The 19,783-nt window shown below is 44.3% G+C and overlaps 1 protein-coding gene across 1 annotated transcript in view; it reads left to right on the top strand.

The window, feature by feature from the left end:
- Positions 1-19,783, top strand: part of ADAMTS5 (ADAM metallopeptidase with thrombospondin type 1 motif 5) — a 174,545-nt gene that overhangs the window by 42,359 nt on the left and 112,403 nt on the right. Inside the window, exon 2 of the mRNA XM_082246133.1 lies at positions 2,047-2,179. Within this exon, the coding sequence (XP_082102259.1) occupies positions 2,047-2,179 (133 nt within the window). The remainder of the gene's footprint in view (positions 1-2,046; positions 2,180-19,783) is intronic.

The following is a 19,783-nucleotide window of genomic DNA, read 5'->3' as shown; positions in this document are numbered from 1 at the left end:
TTTAGTAAATATAAACTGCCAAATACTTTTTCTCATCAGCAGTATATAGCAGTCTTGTGACTTCTATCAGTTCCAGCCAAGCACTGGTTAGAGCATGTAGGAGGAGTTTTCATTCTGCTCTGACTGTCCTGTGAGGCTGCATTAACCCTGACTTTATATCTGGACAGTGCTAATTGGCCCTCCAAACATGCATCTTCACAAAAAAAAAAAAAAAAAAAACCTCTCTAGCAATACGCACCAAACTGGGCATGTGCAATGTGCAGAGTGCCCCCAAGGCTCTTTACTATCAGCAGATGGATTGGGGGCTGTAAAGAAGGGGGGAGCAGAGAAGACAGGATCAAACAGCCTTTTTACACAATGCAGAGAATAAACCCCTTAGGTTCCACAGTGAGTATAACAAGCATGCTTTACTGAATATACAGAATGATTTTACTGTTGTGAGTCTAGTAACACTTTAAGACCCTGGCTCCCAGGCTTGGCAGGCATTTTGTGCATAGGTAGGTCCTGAAATAGTGATACACAGCTCTGGAGGAACAAGCACAAGAGCCACAGCAGACAGCAGTTTTAAATGTAGTATCAGATTTAGGACCACTAACAAATTGGAGCCAAACTCCAGCTCACACTTTATAATCATTTACAGCAAGCAGTTTGTTTCTTTTGGGATAAAGGTTTTGCATGAACAAATAAAAGCTGATCATTGTAATCACCAATGCCAGTTTTAAGTGGTTTGTCTCATCATGTAAATTTATACATTCTACTGGGGAGTTTGTGCTGTGAAAAACAACAGACTTGCTGGCTGGATCACCAGATAAAAAAAAGAAAGCTTAAAAGAGATGTACAGCCAAAGCTTGTTTGGCTGTACTTCTGTGGATCACAGGAATGCAGTTTGTTCTTCAGTCCTCTGACCCATTTTCAGCAGACAGCGGGGCTGAAGTCCGCTGTCGGCTGACGTCACAAAGCCGCTCCAGGCTTGGGAAAGTTTGTGACAATGGAGTCAGGATCCGCCCACATGCCTGGACCGGCACCCGGCTCAGCCCCTGAGCCGGCTGCTCCCGCCCCCTCCACAGCTCAGCGCTGCAGTGAGCACGCGGAGGGAGGGGAATTGACAGTCGCCAGCTCACTGCTCACGGAGCTGTAAGAACGGAGCGATCGGCAGTGTTTGATCTTTCTGTTCTCAGTGTTAGAGCCGGCGGGGGGACAGATGCAGCATTGGACTGATACACCATCTACCTAGTAAGTATGAATCTTAAATAAACAAAATCCATCTGTTTTAAAAAGGAAAATGAATGCAGCCATTCCATCTAAGAATTGGTGAGCTTCAATATGATGAATGTTTGTTTTTGGGCTTAATACTGCTTTAATTTGTTAAAGGTTATATGAGAATATTGTAATTGGGTTCATGTATACTTTAAAATGTCAGATATAACACAAAACATATGATTACAGATACTGTATAACATAACTTGTATCCAGAACATGCTATATAATATTGGTTCAAATGTATTTTGATATTGATCCTCTAGCTGTGTTGGACCTCTGCAGAGATACCACTGCTTCCCCATAGGGAGCAAGGGTCCTTATCTGCACCATGCTGGCAAGAACCGGGCTTTTCTACTCAGGCTGTGGCTGTTAAGTCTTAGCACTTGGAATATATGTAACTTATTTAGACTGCAAACACTGTATAATCTCAGAAAGAAACACTGCACACAAAAGCGGAAAAAGGCAAAACAAAAATTCCAGACTCTTTTATTTTTATAAATATCACAGACATCCAACGAAATGATCAGCAAAGTTCACTGGCAGTTATTATTTCACTGAGCTTCATTCAGAATAACAAGGAAATGTGAACTGTAGTTGGCAAGGAAGTGTTTGCACATAGACAGGTGATGTGTGTAATCCCCGGCTCTCTTGCCAGCCTGGCATCCAACAGCCAGCAGATTCCTCCGTGTAAGTGGCTGACAACATGTTGCTCCCCCTCGTCAGTGTATGAACACAACATCTGCCTGACTTCATTTTTCCCCCTTTTTTTTTTTCTCTCCTGGCCAGGATTTATGTGGGCACCATTCATGTGATACCCTGGGAATGGCAGACGTGGGGACCGTATGCTCGCCGGAGCGCAGCTGTGCGGTAATTGAAGATGACGGCCTCCATGCAGCTTTCACCGTCGCTCATGAAATTGGTATGTAGTGCTGTTTCTGTTCTCCGGCCAAATCAAACACTTTAAACAGCTGCATTAGTAACCCAAATACCCGTCAATGAAATCCAGGCCTCCATGTTACTGCTGTTAGAGGGAGGATTAACCTATACACCTGGGGTTATTTACAACACAATTTCATGTCATCGGCCGGATGCACACAACGACTTTATGACATGCAGAGAAAAAGGAGATAGGCTGTTATATATCAATACGCTTTATAGTGAAATGCGCTACATTATTTAATAAATGAGTTTATGTGAAAAAGATTTAATAACATTTGTGGATAAATTAATAATTATTGTATTAGGCCTCATACACACAGGCAGAAAAAATGCTGTTTTTGGAGGCATGGGCTTTTTATATGCACCTGAAAGCAGCTCTAAGTTATCTAATGTGCGTGCGTATGCATATGGTGTCATTTACAGGTGTATTTTTTTTTTGAAAATTATTTTTATTCAGTTTTTTAAAAGAAAACAGAGAAAAACCATCCAACAGTAAGCCCCCGTTCACACTGGGGCGACCTGTGAGGCGACCTGGTCGCCTCACAGGTCGCCGCAGGTCGCCTCCCATAGAGAAGCTGCGGACCCGTTCTGATAGGAGCGACACAAGTCGCTCCGACTCAGAAAAAGGGTCCGGAGCTTCTTTGGGGCGACCAAGAGGCAACCGCCATAGACTTCAATGTTATGAAGTCCGTGGCGGCCGCTCCGAGGTCGCGGCGCGCTGCTCGCACCGCGACCTCGGAGGTCGCGGTGCGAAGTAGCGTCGCCCCAGTGTGAACGGGGGCTAACAAACGGTTACAGAAAAACAAAGCAGACATAAAAAAACAAAAACAATCCGCCCAACCCATCCAAACCCACCCCCCCTCCCCCCCAAACAGACACCAGCACCCTACATAATAGACCGGATAACCGAGGTCAGAGGGTCGGCGCAGGCCCACGCCAGAAACACACACAGGCCAGCACCGACCCTGGAGATGAGCTCCCTTAGTTTCATCCAATCAAGCCCCCCTCAGCATATGACAAAATTCAACATCTACACAGCATAAAATTCAGCTTGAGCAGCAACATAAAATACAGTACATAAGAGATAGTAATGTATAACTCAAATGGTAATATACAATGACAGGACGCAGGGCCAGCGTCTAACCGAACCAATCAAAAGTATACAGTTAACCCACTGTAGCGGAGGATTCAACCCACACTCTCCAAACCTTCTCAAACTTCTTGGGACAACCCCTAGACAGGTAAGTCGCCTTATAGAGCGGTAAGACAGCATTGACTAATCCCTTCCAAAATGAAAGCGAGGGAGGGGCCTCCTTCTTCCAATGCAGTAGGATCGCCTTTTTGGCATAGAATAGGAGAATACCAAGCAAAGTTCTATGTGCCACCGAGGGGACCACCTCCTCCACCAAACCCAAGAGACAAACCCTCGGAGCTAGTGGAATCGGGGTCAGCAGCACCTCAGTAAGACAGGCAGTCACGGCCCCCCAAAACATCTGGATCTGACTGCAGTCCCAAAAAATGTGAGTTGCATCCGCCGGGGAAGCGGAGCAACGCCAGCACTCAGCCGATGAGGTCGGAATTTACAGGTGTATTTTAGAGCAGCTTAAGGCCCGTACACACAATACGAAAATCGGAAGTAAAATTTCATCGGACGAACGATCTGCCGATTTTCGGATTGTTAGTATAGTGCTTTCGACAGCCGATTACGAATTTTCGGAAGACAAAATCTGGATGTGCAGGCTATAAAATTTTTATTGTACGTCAACACAACATCCGATTTTCGTTTACTTAGTACAGTTTTCGTCCGAAAATAAACGTAAGAGCAAGACTAGGCATGCTCAGAGACGAAAGAACACACACAAAACAATCCAACACATGACATCACTTCTCAAGTTGAATTCTGTCATACGGGAATTTTCTTATGAAAGTAACCTCTTCACTTTCAATATGAGACTAGTATGCAGAAAAAAATCAGACGAAAGATCATTCGATAATCTGTGTGTACAAGGCTTTACAGAGGCATAAAAAAGAAAAAAAAAAAAAAACATGCTCAAAACCTGATTTCATAAAAAAGATATACATAACAAAAAATTTATACTCAAACAAAGAGTCTATTGTGATTAAAAAAAAAAAAAAAATGTGCAAAAGATGAATAAAAAATATTAAATTTGGACATTGTGTAATTTACAGGTGTGTTTTAGAGCAGCGTACAGAGGCATAAAAAAGAAAAAAAAAAAAAAAAACATGCCCAAAACCTGATTTCATAAAAAAGATATACATAACAAAAAATCAATACTCAAACAAAGAGTCTATTGTGATAAAAAAAAAAAAAAAAAAAGTGCAAAAGATGAATAAAAAATATTAAATTTGCACATTGTGTAATTTACAGGTTTATTTTAGAGCAGCTTACAGAGGCATAAAAAAGAAAAAAAAAAAAACATGCCCAAAACCTGATTTCATAAAAAAGATACACATAACAAAAAATCAATACTCAATCAAAGGGGTTGATTTACTAAAACTTGAGAGTGCAAAATCTGGTGTAGCTGTGCATGGTAGCCAATCAGCTTCTAACTTCAACTTGTTCAATTAAGCTTTGACAAAAAAATCCGATTGGTTTCTATGCAGAGCTGCACCAGATTTTGCTCTCTACAGTATTAGTAAATCAACCCTAAAGAGTCCATTGTGAAAAAAAAAAAAAGGTGCAAAACATGAATAAAAAATATTAAATTTGCACATGGTGTCATTTACAGGTGTATATTAGAGCAGCTTACAGAGCCAAAAAAAAGAAAAAAAAAACATAACCTGATTTCATAAAAAGATATACATAACAAAAAATCAATACTCAAACAAAGAGTCCATTGTGATAAAAAAAAAAATGTGCAAAAGATGAATAAAAAATACTCAATTTGCACATGGTGTCATTTAAAGGTGTATTTTAAAGCAGCGTACAGAAGCATAAAAAAAAAAAATGCCCAAAACCTGATTTCATAAAAAGATATACAGTATGCGAACCCTTGCCTTTTAAAACAGTCCATTCAGTTTGAATAGAAATGAAAGGCAAAACATTTGCCCAGCTTAAAGAAGAAGTATAGCCAAAGCTATTTTGGCAATACTTCTATGGATTACAGGAGTGTAGTTTGTTCTGCACTCCTGTAATCAGTTTTCAGCCGACAGCAGGCCAGGCTCTGAAAAGATCCCAACTCCATGGTCTGGAACCACCTAGAAGCCTGGATTAGCACCTGGCTCAGCCTCTCAGCAAGCCACTGAGAGCCTGGGCCAGCCCCTCCCACCCCCTGCGCTCCAGAACGAAGGGGGAGAACTGAGCGATCAGCGGCCTTTGATTGCTCAGTTCTCACTGCAGAGTCAGCCAGGGACAGACGCAGCATCGATGCTGCACCCACCTAGGTGAGATTTTTTTTTTCAAATCCCATACTTCTCTTTTAAGGCTCTGCTTCCTGCTTTGCATGATTGTGCTTTACCGTTCCCTCTCATAATGCAAATTTATGGGTCGGTTGAATCTTTGGAACAATTTTCTTCATGTGCACTTGATATCGTATTAGCTGCTAGGCACAAGGGACAAGTGATGGCATTAGCTTATCTAGTGTCCCTAAGGCTCCGTTCACATCTAGGCGAGCGTCAGATGCCCCGCAATTCTGTTTGCACTATTTTACCGCAGTTCATCAGGTGACAATCGCGATAGGGAGGGTGCCATTGGAAGTAATGGGAATTGCAAGCGCGTCCCACGATTTGCGGTGATTCCACCCATGATCCGGGATGCCTAGATGTGAAAGGAGCCTAATGTTTAATCTACAAATGTCTACATTTTATGTAATACCAAAATGTTTTAGGAGAAAGTAAGTCAAATGTAAAATCACATACAAAATTACTTTAAGGTAAATACTGCAAAAATCACACAAAATGTGGGCTTCCTATAGGCACACTGTACTTTTTATTGAAATGATAATACAGCTAGCTTCGTCATAGAAGAATTACAGTATATAGGAGTAAAAAAGGTTGCTGACACACTTGTAACAAAGCTGAGGACCACCTTTCCCCAGGTGCCTTCAGAGACCCTGAGAGCTTCATCTTATCGAGAAAGTTTGTTAAACAGCAAGAACGTGTATAAACTAGCCATGAGTAACATTATAATGTTGCAGTGAGCACCTGATCTGTCATTCACGTGGTTTTCCATATGAGAAATCCTCAATAAAAATTGCTAAGAATGCAGATGAGTTGGTTTCCATTGTCTCCCTCAAAAATCTGTGGAGTGGAATATAAAGTGAGCGGTGGTTGAGGAGAATGGAAGGCAGAGCACTAGGTGTTGTGAATAACAGTCTGAGGCCAGCCATACACTTGCAGGTTCACTGGATTCCCTCATCCATGCTAAACCGTGTGGATGAAGGAATCTGCATTGCCAGTGGTTATATTCAGACAACTGCAGCACCAATGGCTGTCTGAATACACAACTAGTTACTGCGTCTGATTGGACTGGTCACTGTTCGACTAACAATTTTCCACCCAGTTGCACCAACACGACTCAACCAAAGTTTTGATTTATGATTAACCAAAATGTAGTCATACCAAAAGAGAGAAGGATTTCTCCCTGGCACTTAAAGTTTGAACTTTCGTCAGAAAATCAAGTCCTGCTAAATCACTTCAGGCTGGCCCCTTTTACAGGTGTAGCCAGGGCTTTTTTTTTTTCAGCTGGAACTTGGAGGAACTCAGTTCCACCACCTCTGGCTCAGGCCCTTGGCTCCTTGCTCACCGCTATCCCTTGTAAACACAGAAGTCCAGCTTCTGTATTTACAAGTGATAGCTTGTCTCCCAGTGGCTCCCACTGAGTGCAGGATGGGGACAAGGGAGAAGCAGGTGCCCAGGGTGCAGTGCGGATGCCAACACCCCCACTGAATGAACTCCCTGCAAATGAGAGAGGCAGAACCATCTACATTGCGCGGGGAGGTACCAGAGCCGGATGGGTGCTTTAGCTTAATACAGCAACAAAAGTAAGGCATGTGGAAGATGGTGGAGCTTTTAAGGGGGGGTTGGGGACAGTGGGGGGGGGGTGAAACTGAGATGTGGATGGGGAAGCAGAGGTAAGCAGCTGTGGAAGGAGGCTAAACTCTATATTCTGCTTGTAGCGCATCCCCGAAATCTGCACGTAGCACACCCCCAAACTCTGCACGCAATACACTCCAGGGATATATTGCCCCTTTAAGACCCTTCCATTGTTAGTGACCACACCCACTATTTTGTGCGGTTTGGAGGGTGTGGGGGGAGGCGGGATTTGGGGGGGTCGTGGTTGAGTTCCTGATCCTATTTTCTGAGAAAAAAGCCCTGGGTATAGCTATGTAGAACATTAAAAATAAGTGTCTATACTGTTGAGAATCAAGTAATACAATGTCCCACACTGCTCTGCACATACTCAGTTACTCTCTATTTGTAGGCACTGTGCTAAATTTGTAGAGACCAATCTGCTGACAGCCTAAAGATTTACTGCTGTTCAGGGGCTTTGGGCTTCATCAAAATGGCAGCCTCCAACAAGAAGTACCAGGAACAATGCTGGAGGCAATTTACAAGACAAACTCATTTTGGCAGCATAATTATTAATGTAAAGAAGGAAAATGGATGGGCCAAGGGGACTTTTAAAGGGATACTGTCATCGAGACAAATAGCAGAAAATCCACATATATGTAAAAATACACAAATTTTATTGATACAAAACCAAAAATAAAGAAGAAAAACATTAAAAGTAACTATTATCGTGTTGACAAAACACTAATAATATTACAGCATACAGAGCAATTGGGCAGTACATACAATATACAGGCTTTAGGAGAGCCAAATATCCACGGAGGGTGGGTGTAGATCACGCTGTCCACTGCAGACCTATGCCTATGTGACATGTTTCCCAAATAGATATGCACTGACTTTGCTTTCTCTTAATAATTCTAGTAGCATTGTTGATATACATACCCACGTTATTTGCCCCTGAGGAAGCGGTCACCCGCGAAACATGTCGGGCTGGGTTTGGGTTTAGACACCCAGGTCCATCACACCAGACCCACCAGTCTTACCATCTCTGGCATAGGTCTGCAGTGGACAGCGTGATCTACACCCACCCTCCGTGGATATTTGGCTCTCCTAAAGCCTGTATATTGTATGTACTGCCCAATTGCTCTGTATGCTGTAATATTATTAGTGTTTTGTCAACACGATAATAGTTACTTTTAATGTTTTTCTTCTTTATTTTTGGTTTTGTATCAATAAAATTTGTGTATTTTTACATATATGTGGATTTTCTGCTATTTGTCTCGATGACAGTATCCCTTTAAAAGTCCCCTTGGCCCATCCATTTTCCTTCTTTACATTTAATTGGGACGTGGATACTTGTATTTTTTACTAATCCTCTTGTTGGCTAGCTGTCCCCTCTGTCTATACTATATATAATTATTAATGTGCATAATTATTCTTGCTAAAGAACATTATTTTTTATCAAGTTGTTATAAGTAAAGTTCCACTTTAAGCTTCTGGAGGAGGATGTGTGGGGCCTCCTAGATTGAGCTGTGAACCTCAGAGGTGAAGACTGGTTTGTGGCTGAGGAATGAGGTTGAGGCTTGGAGAATCACCTTTTGCTTTTGAGTGCCACAGGAAGTAGAGTGCGGCCCTGGAAGCTCCCAGTAAGAGCAGTCTAGATCTGTGGGTATATGTGACGTTCACCCCATGTACTGCACATTTTATCTTCTGGGCTCCAATTGAAGGTCTTTCACTGCCAACCAGGGCTGGGAGCACAGAGCAGTCAGGGACGTCCCTAATCTAAGCACATAGAGGTTGATTTACTAAAGGCAAATATACTGTGCACTCAAGTGCAGTTGTTCTAGAGCAGGGGTCTTCAAACTATGGCTCTCCAGTTGTTCAGGAACTACAATTCCCATCATGCCTAGTCAGGCCTGTGTCAGAGTTTCACAATGCCTCATGGGATGTGTAGTTCCACAACAGCTGGATGGCCGTAGTTTGAGGATCCCTGCTCTAGAGCTTAGTAAATGAGCAGAAGCTCTGCTGACTTCCATTATCCAATCACATGCAAGCAAAAATGCTGTTTTTTTTTCATTTTCCTTGCACCTGATTGGGTATTCTGTACCAAATAAAGCTTTACCTCGTTTACTAAGCTCTGGAGCAAATGCACTTGCAGAGTGCAAGTGCATTTTGCAAAGTGCACAGTCTATTTGCCTCGACTAAATCAGCCCCAAAGTGTTTGATAAGGAAATATATGGAGCTTTTTAAAGCTGAACTGGCTTCTTGTGCCGATTCTCTTCCTATCTTTCTGAGCTTTGCTGTGCAGGGATTGCAAGAGGCTGATACCAGGGCAAATTTAAGTACTTTCACTGCTTGAACTTAAAATATTACATTAAATAATTTACTATTGGCTACATAGCTGCTTTTTATGTCTGCCTGGAGTTCAGCATTAAAAGGATCAGAAAAAAATGAAAAGATGAAATAACACCCTACACACTCGTCACGCCCCCCCCCCAACCCCGCCAGTCCCCACTGTACTTACCTCCATAGGTGATGAGTTGTCAGTGCCCAATGCCCATGCAGCTGGTATAGCGGTCCAGCAATGTGAAATCCCCACTCTTTCCCTTCTTCTTTCTGCAGTTCTTCCGGGATGGACCAGAGTGATTCTCTGTTCTATAAACAAGAAAGAAACACTGAGCTAACAATGGGAGCAGCGAGCACCTGGAAAAATGCAAGCTTCCAGCAATAAAACTGTGTAAAAAAAGTAGTGCAGCGCTAGAAAACATACAAATATGATCATAAACACAACCTCAATTGATAAAATGAGTACAGTAAGTATATATCATAAAAATCCCATAAAATGAATTGATTAAAAATGTTTAAAAGTTCATCACAGTCCATGACAGACAATCCAGAGAAGCCAGTATTCCCAGAAAGGAGCCAGAAATTCGGACAGGGAGATAAGGGTGACACTTCACACCCCAAGTGATACAGGGATCTCCTTACCAGAATGTGTGGACCCCTAAATTATAGGTGGCCATAAAGGCATCCCATCCAACTATTAGGGAATAAGATCTACTCTCCTGTGTAAAGATCTGAGCGCTTATGGATTAATTAAATGTGAATGTGATTTTAAACGTGAATGAAGCTGCTGCTAACAAAAAAAAGGGTGTGGTGCCTTTATCATGAGTAAGTGAAGCAGTCAGCGCTGCCTCTCTCTTTGCAATAAATAAATATATGTGCTGGATCATATGAAAGTGCTAAGTGCTATTAAATAGTTGTGCAAAATAATCAATAATAAGTATCAACATATGGTAAATCTCATAAGTGCTGTTATGTGATCTGATCAATATCTAATCAATAAAAAAAAAACAATAAAAAAAACAATAATTAAAAAAAAAAAACAATAATGCAATAGTGCACAACAGCACTGAAGCACTATTTTGCACAAAGAACTGTTTTATTTAAGGACTTTTATGCACAGTGAATTTCATCCATTAAGGAATATATTGACTGTTTATTATTATTGTTTTTTATTTTTATTGATTAGATATTGATCAGATCACATAATAGCACTAGCGCTTGATGAGATTTGCCATATGTTGATATGTTGATATATGTTGATACTTATTATTGATTGCCATATAATTGCCATATGTTGATTGATATTATTGATACTTATTATTGAATAACTAACTATTAATAGCACTTAGCACTTTCATATGATCCATATATTTATTTATTGCAAAGAGAGAGGCAGTGCTGACTACTTCACCTGCTCTCCAGATAAGTCGCCAGGACACATCAATAGGACCAAAATAATCCGCAAGTACTCCAGGTCAACACCATAGGCAGACAGTCACCAATCGTGATGGAAAAGAAGGAGAACTCCAATAGTGCACTAAAAGATTTAATTTTAATGGTAAAGCATATAAAACATTGCACTCGCGATTTGTCAGGTGACTTAAGCACTAAGGAATACACTGGGCACTGCCGTGACATTTCTGCGAGCTCTGTCTAGCACAAGCCCAGCATCCAGTAGAGAAGTGAATCATCGTACAATCAGAGCCAGGGAACGTGATGCCATCACCGCCGCTGACCACGCCCTACATGTTTCGTCATAGATGACGTCTTCCGGGGGTTGGTCTGAACGGTTTCTCTGTTTCTCTGATTCTCTGTTCTACTGTTGACCAATCAGAATCACTCTGATCCATCCAGGAAGCCCTGCAGATTGAAGAGGGAAAAGAGCGGAGGTTTCAAATCTCTGTACTGCTACTCCAGCAGTGTGGGCACTGACAGCCCATGGAGGTAAGTACAGTAAGATCGGGGAGAGGGGAAAGTTGTAGGATGTTAGTTCACCTTTCCTTTTTTCTGAAAAGGTGAACATGTACTTTAATTAAATGTAGACATTTCATCAAGCGAACCTCAACAAACAGCCTTTGACTTTGCTGATCCCTATCATTTTCCATATTTCTGCTGTATGTCTAGTAAAGTAAATAACCGCGCTAAGCCAAAGAAAAAGCAGCAGCTGTAGTGGGAGTCACTAAGTAGAAGATGTAAAGGGAGAGCTGCGCTAAATTGATGGAAAACCAGAGTCACCCAGTATGAACAAAATAAGGTAAACCCACAATAACAGATGGTACTATGTCAAATAAATTCTCCTGCAACACAGACACATGTATGTCACAAATTGTCAGCAGGCATAAATACAGATGTGAGAAATAGTCCATCAAAAGAGTCCATAAGGTTGGATAGGTGTCCAGTGAAAAGGGTGAAGCCACACACCACTTTCAACGTGTCTAATTCCACAGGTGCCACATGCAAAGAGCTCAAGATCTGCTTACCAGAGCTCATAGGATTATGAGCATAACACACATGTCCACAAATGGGCCAACCAAAATCGACCATGTGTAGCGTAATACCACTAATCTTGGGCGGATGACCTCGAGCTGAAATAGGAGCCTCTCGGTGTTCCACGTTCCAAAAAAAAGAAGGGTACGATAGCGTAGTACGTCCACACAAGTTTATTAAAGACGGAAGACGTGAGGTGTCACGAAACGGCGTAGGGAAGGCGTGCTGACGTCACCACGACGCGACCCGGAAGTCGGGCGGTATTAGACTATTACAAGCGCTTGTTCTTTTTTACAATGTAAGTGTTTCTTTTAACCTATGTTTAATAAACTTGTGTGGACGTACTACGCTATCGTACCCTTCTTTTTTTTTGGAACGTGGAACACCGAGAGGCTCCTATTTCAGCTCGAGGTCATCCGCCCAAGATTAGTGGTATTACGCTACACATGGTCGATTTTGGTTGGCCCATTTGTGGACATGTGTGTTATGCTCATAATCCTATGAGCTCTGGTAAGCAGATCTTGAGCTCTTTGCATGTGGCACCTGTGGAATTAGACACGTTGAAAGTGGTGTGTGGCTTCACCCTTTTCACTGGACACCTATCCAACCTTATGGACTCTTTTGATGGACTATTTCTCACATCTGTATTTATGCCTGCTGACAATTTGTGACATACATGTGTCTGTGTTGCAGGAGAATTTATTTGACATAGTACCATCTGTTATTGTGGGTTTACCTTATTTTGTTCATACTGGGTGACTCTGGTTTTCCATCAATTTAGCGCAGCTCTCCCTTTACATCTGCTGTATGTCTGTCTGCTCAGAAATAATACGACGTCTAGTTGATCCTGTTATCTCAGCAGTCAAGACGTAAAACTCGCAGCCTAATACACCCATTATGGGACATGTTTATGAGATACAGTCATTAAAATCTGCTACGGCAAGCATGTAAAAACGTGAAAAACATTGAGGATTACTTTCAGGTAGAGGTTACGATAATAATTCACTGTGTACTCCCTGAAAAAATACACTATAGATGAAAGAGTCCATTTTTCTATGTAAGTGGAAAATCCTTTTAAAGGGCAGAAAGTGCCACAAAAACAAATCAGGTTGCCCAGGGAGAACAACGCATGCATGGGCCGCTGTGTTATCTGTTACAAATGAACTATTTGTTTTTTAAAACTGTAATTGTCCATTAAAAAATTACTTTTCAAAGTGCTCATCATCCAACCGAGAGCAAAAAAAAAAAAAATTGGAAAAAAGAAAATATTCTGTGTTCTTGGCAGGAAAAAAACAACACAAAAGGAAACTGATTTGAAAACTGCCAACTTGAAAACGGCTTACAAGTATTTGCCAAATCAAAATAAAGTCTGTTTTGGAGTCTCGGTTTAGTAGTTCAAACAGCAGCAGAAGAGAAAAATGTTTTGTGAAATTCTTTATTTAGAACAGAATAATAGTTTTGCTTCCCAAGTCGTTTGCATCCGTTTATATTAATTTTATGTCATGGTAACAGAGGTGAACAGCAGGCCTAATAAGAGGGAAACAAAGGACAGAGTGACCATAGGGGCTCAGCCTGGGAAAGTCGTATGGTAGTTCTCTCCACTTGAGAACAAGTGACAAAATCCCAAATCTGGCCATTCACGGTTAGATTTTCATTCAAACATAGAAATATCCTTCATCATCGAGTCAACTAATTTTGATTGAAAGCCCTTAAAATTGTCCAGACCAGCTCTTTGAATAGAATCGCAGACCAATTAACCAGTTCCAGCACAGGCCTATTCTGGCACTCCTCTCCTACATGTAAAAATCACAATTACCCAGAATCCCCAAACATTACATATATATATTTTTTAGCAGAGACCCTAGGGAATAAAATGCTGGTCGTTGCAATTTTTTATGTCCCACGATATTAGCGTAGTTATTTTTCAAATTCTTTTTTGGAAGAAAATAAACTTTCATTAATAAAAAAAAAAAAAAAAGTTACCCAAACTCTTTTTGTATAATGGGAAAGATGATGTTACGTTGGGTAAAAAGATACCTAACACTTCCGGTTTCCGGCGCCGAATGAGGTAGGAGCGCTCTCCCTCGGCTCCCGCGGTCGGACCCGTAATCGGCATAAAAAATCGGCCTATTTGATCAATAAGAGTCCGCATCCGGCTCCCCCACCTCCGGGCAACCCCCAGGACCAGCTATATTGCCGCAATGGACAAATTTTTGGAAAAAAGCGGCCCGCGCGTTCCGCCGGGCCAGCCGCAAATCGAGGCCCCGGTCTCGGCCCTCCCCGCGGCGGAGGCCTCACAAATGGACATAGCGGCTCCACCATCCCCAGAACTGCCATCCCTGGGAGACCCACAGTCGGACCGCATTGCCCAGACTGTGGTGGCCCTTCTCTCCCCCACTATTTCTGCTGCAGTTCAGTCGGCTGTAGCAGCTGGTATGCAGGACATCAAAAAGCAGCTTGCTGCTCAATCGCACAGGCTGAATGAGGTGGAAACTCGGGTGGCCAGCATAGAGGAGGAGATATACAGCTCCCACAATTTCGAAATAACCCAGGACAAAACCAACCAGTTTCTGCTGCAAAAGGTGGAGGACTTGGAGAATAGAGCGCGTAGGAGTAACCTCCGCTTTATTGGAATACCGGAATCCGTGCCGCCATCATCCATCCCGGACCTTTGCTCCAAACGGATCCCGGAGGCGCTGGGTCTGCATGGCATCTGCGTGGTTGAAAGGGCCCACCGCATGGGGATTCACTCCTCTGACAGAACCACGCCGCGTCCGATCATAGCTAAATACTTAAATTACGCCGACAAATCCGCTATCCTCCAAAAATTCAGACAATCCAAATCTCTTCAGATCGATGGTGTTAAAGTCCTGATTTTTGCTGATTATTCGGTGGAAGTGGCCAAGAAGAGGAAGGCTTTCCAGACTGTATGCTCAAAGCTGCACCAAGCTCAAATCAAATTCACATTGGCATACCCGGCGACACTTCGGCTACGCGCACCCTCTGGCGAACAATTGTCTTTCCAAGACCCCTCGGAGGCGGAAGCTTTCGCTCGCTCTCTCCAGGCGGGTGGGTCGGACACCTGTTCATCTAAAACCCCTCCAACCCAGCGCACCCTGGTCCCATGGAGCCCTCGCAAGGAACCCCCCAAGAGGCAGAAGTACTCGGACGTTGTTGGCGGCAGCCGTTTCCTCCCGAACCGCTGAGGAGTCCTGGACCCCTGCGTGTGTCTCTCTCCTCTTCTGAGGGCGTTGATTGGGATCACGTAAAGTATCACCCCCTTGCATAGTTATTCTCTCCTGCCATATGTCCCCCCAGGTCCATCCTGGGGGCCGTGTGGTGATCCCACCCTCCTCCTTATCGCTCTTAATGTTTATATGCATACATATGATGTATTGATGTTTTTCAGACGGTTATTGTTATCATGGGTTGAAATGTTTTGTCATGTCATCTTTGGCTTCACGTCTGGGTTTCCTAGATGCTGCACTGTGCCTGCTTTTGGCATTAAGTTACTCGCATACGGGCCATGTTTTTGGGGAGCCCAAACTACCACTCCCCCTCCCCCCCCCACATTTGGGGGGCCGGGGATGAGGCGGTGCCAGACCTGCTCGGGTCCGCACCTAGGGCTTCGCCGGTGGATACGGTCGCAGCATTCGGAAAAAAGTGAGGTCCATGCTTTATGCTTTTTTGTTTATCCATTTGTTTATCCTTCTCCCACTACCCCTAACCCTTTCCTTTATACCTCTCCTCTCACCTTTACCCATGGCTCCGAGGAAGGGGACGGTTCCTATCAAGTGTCACATGTCACCCTATTGCCACTACTTCCCTACAGCTCTCATCTCCCTTTATGCTACCCTGCCGGACGCACTTGCCTACACGGGTACCCCAATGTCAGCTACACACCCCCTCCCCCCTGACCCTCCATGAGGATTCTGTCATGGAATGTCAGGGGTCTGAGGTCCCCGATCAAACGGATGAAGGTTTTGAGACATCTTAAAAGGCTCAAGACTGACATTGCCTTGTTGCAGGAGTCCCACCTCTCCTCCGATGACTTCCTCCGGATGCGGAAGTTGTGGGTTGGCACGGTGGTGGGTTCGGCCGCCCTAGGTCGCAAAGCAGGTGTTTTAATACTTATTCATAAACGGCTCTCCTGTGACGTCCTATCCGTTACCGCTGACTCTAAAGGACGCTATGTCTCCGCTCATTTAAAAATAAATGACAGGGAAATACTGCTAACGAACGTGTACGCTCCCAACGTCCCAGACCAGTCCTTCTATAGAGACCTCTCCGCACATCTTCTCAAGTATCCCCAAGTTCCACATCTCATAGGGGGGGACTTTAATGCCCTCATGGACCCACTCTTAGACAAGTCTTTGACAAAAAATAGACGCAAGGGTTCGGCCCCTCTGACCCCGGGTCCCCTGGCGCAATTAATAGATTCCCTTCACCTTACGGACGTATGGCGCCTCCACAACCCTACCGACAGGGACTTTACATTCTACTCCCACCCGCACAAGGTATTTACCAGAATAGACTACTTTTTCTCCTCGACCGATGTTCTTCACAGAATTGAGGATCCAGACATCCATGATATTGTTATATCTGACCATGCTCCCATATCCCTGACGCTAGATCCACCTGATAAGCAGGCTGACACCAGGCTATGGCGATTTCCGAGCTGTCTCCACACTGACAAAGGATTCCAGGCGTACTTGGCTAAGGCATGGGAGGACTTTGCAGAGCTCAACGCTTCGCACGTCTCGCAGCCCAACCTGTTCTGGGAGACGGGCAAAGCTTACCTTCGTGGTAAAATTATATCCTATGCCTCGGCCTATAGGAAAAACGCCTCTGAAAGTTACCGACGGGCCAGCGAGAGGCTTCAGGTAGCTCAAAGGCTGCTGCTGACCGCAGACTCCCCCGAATATCGGCAGGAATGGACCTTAGCCAAGCAGGCCTTTGACTCGTGGGCAGACAACCTGGAAAACATTAAACGCGCTCGTTTCTCGGCCCTGATGCATAAATATGGGAACAAAGCAGGGAAGCTCTTGGCGAGACTTTGCGGGACTCCCTACAAACCCACACATATTGCTTCCCTCCGTAGCTCATCAGGCATTACTGTATCCACCCCCCCGGAGGTGAAGAAAACAATGAGAGACTTTTATGCCTCTCTGTATTCCCCAGACCCTTTTGACGACCGACTAGCCAGTTTCTTCCTAGACAATGTCACCCTTCCTAAAATTTCTCCGTCACAACTAGAGACACTAAACGCTCCAGTGATCCTTCAAGAGATCCATGACACGATAAAAAGCCTTGCCCCCAACAAAGCCCCAGGCCCTGACGGCCTCACCGGGGAATTCTATAAAAACGCCATAGACATAATCGGCCCCACACTTCTAGAGGTGTACTCAGCCTTGTGGAATGGGGGTTGCTACCCTCCCACTGGCAACCAAGCCATAATAAAATTATTAGCGAAAAAAGGGAAGGATCCTCTGGAACCAGGATCCTACCGACCCATTTCCTTGCTAAACTTGGATGTTAAAATCCTGTCAAAAATCCTGGCATCTCGACTGGCACTCATCATGCCGTCCTTGATACACCCAGCCCAGTCGGGGTTTACCAAGGGGAGGTCAGCTGCCTCTAATATCCGTAAGGTTCTCTTGGCTTTAGACCAGGCCGCGGCTTCCTCGGGGGGGGATCTGGCTATCATCACCCTGGACGCGGAGAAGGCCTTTGACAACGTGAGTTTTGACTGGTTATCCAAGGTTCTAACTTCTTTTGGCTTTTCGGGGCCGTTCACTCACGTTGTCGGGGCCATGTATGCTTCTCCTGCGGCCAGGTTGTGGGTAGCGGGGTCCCTTACCGACGAGTTCCGCTTATTCAAGGGCACGAGACAGGGATGTCCCCTGTCTCCTCTCCTCTTTAATCTGGCCCTAGAACCATTGTCCAGGTTTCTTTTGGACAAGGCGCCTCTCCATGGTATCCTGATTGGTAGTCACGAATTACGAATATCCCTTTTCGCCGATGATGTGTTAATATTTACCAGAAATCCCTCCTCGGACATGCACACCATCATATCGATCTTTGATAACTTTAAACTATGTTCGGGCCTGCGGATAAATTACGCTAAAAGCGAAATCCTCCCCCTGGGCAACGCACCCAAACCCGCATGGGTCTCCTCTTCTCCCTTCACCGTGGCGCAATCCCACATAACGTACTTGGGTATCAAAATAGGCAAAATCCCCTCTTCTGTCTATACTCTGAACTATCCCCCTCTTTTCCATAAGATCTCTCGTGAACTAGATAGTTGGATGGATCTGCCTCTCTCGCTCCTGGGAAGATGTCATCTGGTGAAAATGGTCAGTTTTGCGCGACTTTTATACCCTCTACAAACGCTTCCTCTGTTATTAAAACACAAAGATATCAAGTCGCTGACCTCCAGTATTTCTAGATTTGTGTGGCGAGGCAAAAGGCCCCGCATCTCCTACAGCAAACTCTGTCTTCCCAGGGGCGAGGGGGGAGCTAGTCTTCCTAATATTAGATTATATAATCTGTCATGCCTACTCAGAATCTCCCTGGACTGGCTCTCGAGGGCTTCTCTCTACTCCAATTTTGTACTTGAATCGCAAATGTCTGCTCCCTTCTCGCTGGCAGCCCTCCTCCATGTTAAATGGAAGTCTATGCCCTCTCAACTGCAGCACAATGTTCTCCTGCGAGACACAGTGATCGCTTGGAGGGAGTCCAGGAAACTTCTGAGGCTCCCCCCCTCCATGTCCAAGCACTTGCCTATACAGGGCAACCCTGCATTTACTCCCGGACTGCATTCGGACTACTTTGCTCTATGGCGTCGAAAAGGCCTATCGAACTTCTCTGATCTCTGCAACCACGCTACGGGTAAGCCCCGACCACTTCAAGATATTCTGGATGATTACCACCTTCCGGCCTCGCACGTTTTTCCTATCATGCAGTGCTTTAGTTTTCTTCGTTCATCGGGTGCCTCGATTACCAAAAGGTTCAGTGATCCCTTGCTGGACCCTCTGTTGTTATCCGGCACTTATAGCATCTCTGACATATACAAGCCCTTTCAGAAACTTACGTCCTCAAACCTCGCTGGGTCATCGGCTGCCAACTGGGCCAAGGACTTTCCCATGGAGAATTTGGTCACGAAGTTATTCCAAGGATACAAATGCACTGTGCGACTGACACCTAATGAAACGTGGAGGGAGACGCAGCTGAAAATACTGCACAGAGCCTATATTCCTTTCACGTCAAACGAACAGTCCCCCTCAGCGCGTCTATGCCCCCTTTGCAAAACTACCCGTCCATCACTACGCCACAGATTTTGGTCATGCTCATTTATATCTACATTTTGGGACCAGGTGCTGGCGTTCATCCACCAAATCACGCTCCTTCAGCTCCCTAAAGACCCTCTGTTACTTGTCTTTGGATACTGGGACAAACGTCTCCAAATATGGACTAGCCGTCCTCTACCTCACCCTCGGACATGGATCCTAACCTGTTTACTGATAGCCCGCAGGGTTATCCTTGCCAATTGGATTGCAAACGAGGGCCCTACTGTTTCACAAGTACATCGTGAGCTTCTAAGCCTTATGACTAAAGACCGGCTTAACATGGACTCCGACTCTTCATCCTCTTCTGCTCGTTTCTCCAGCAAATGGCAGGACTTCCTTGCCTCACTACCCACAAATGCCGTTTCTGCACT

The sequence above is a fragment of the Pelophylax lessonae genome, assembly GCF_965119305.1.
Source record: "Pelophylax lessonae genome assembly, chromosome: 2".
NCBI lineage: Eukaryota > Metazoa > Chordata > Amphibia > Anura > Ranidae > Pelophylax > Pelophylax lessonae.
This window is presented reverse-complemented; position numbering and strand designations above follow the sequence as displayed.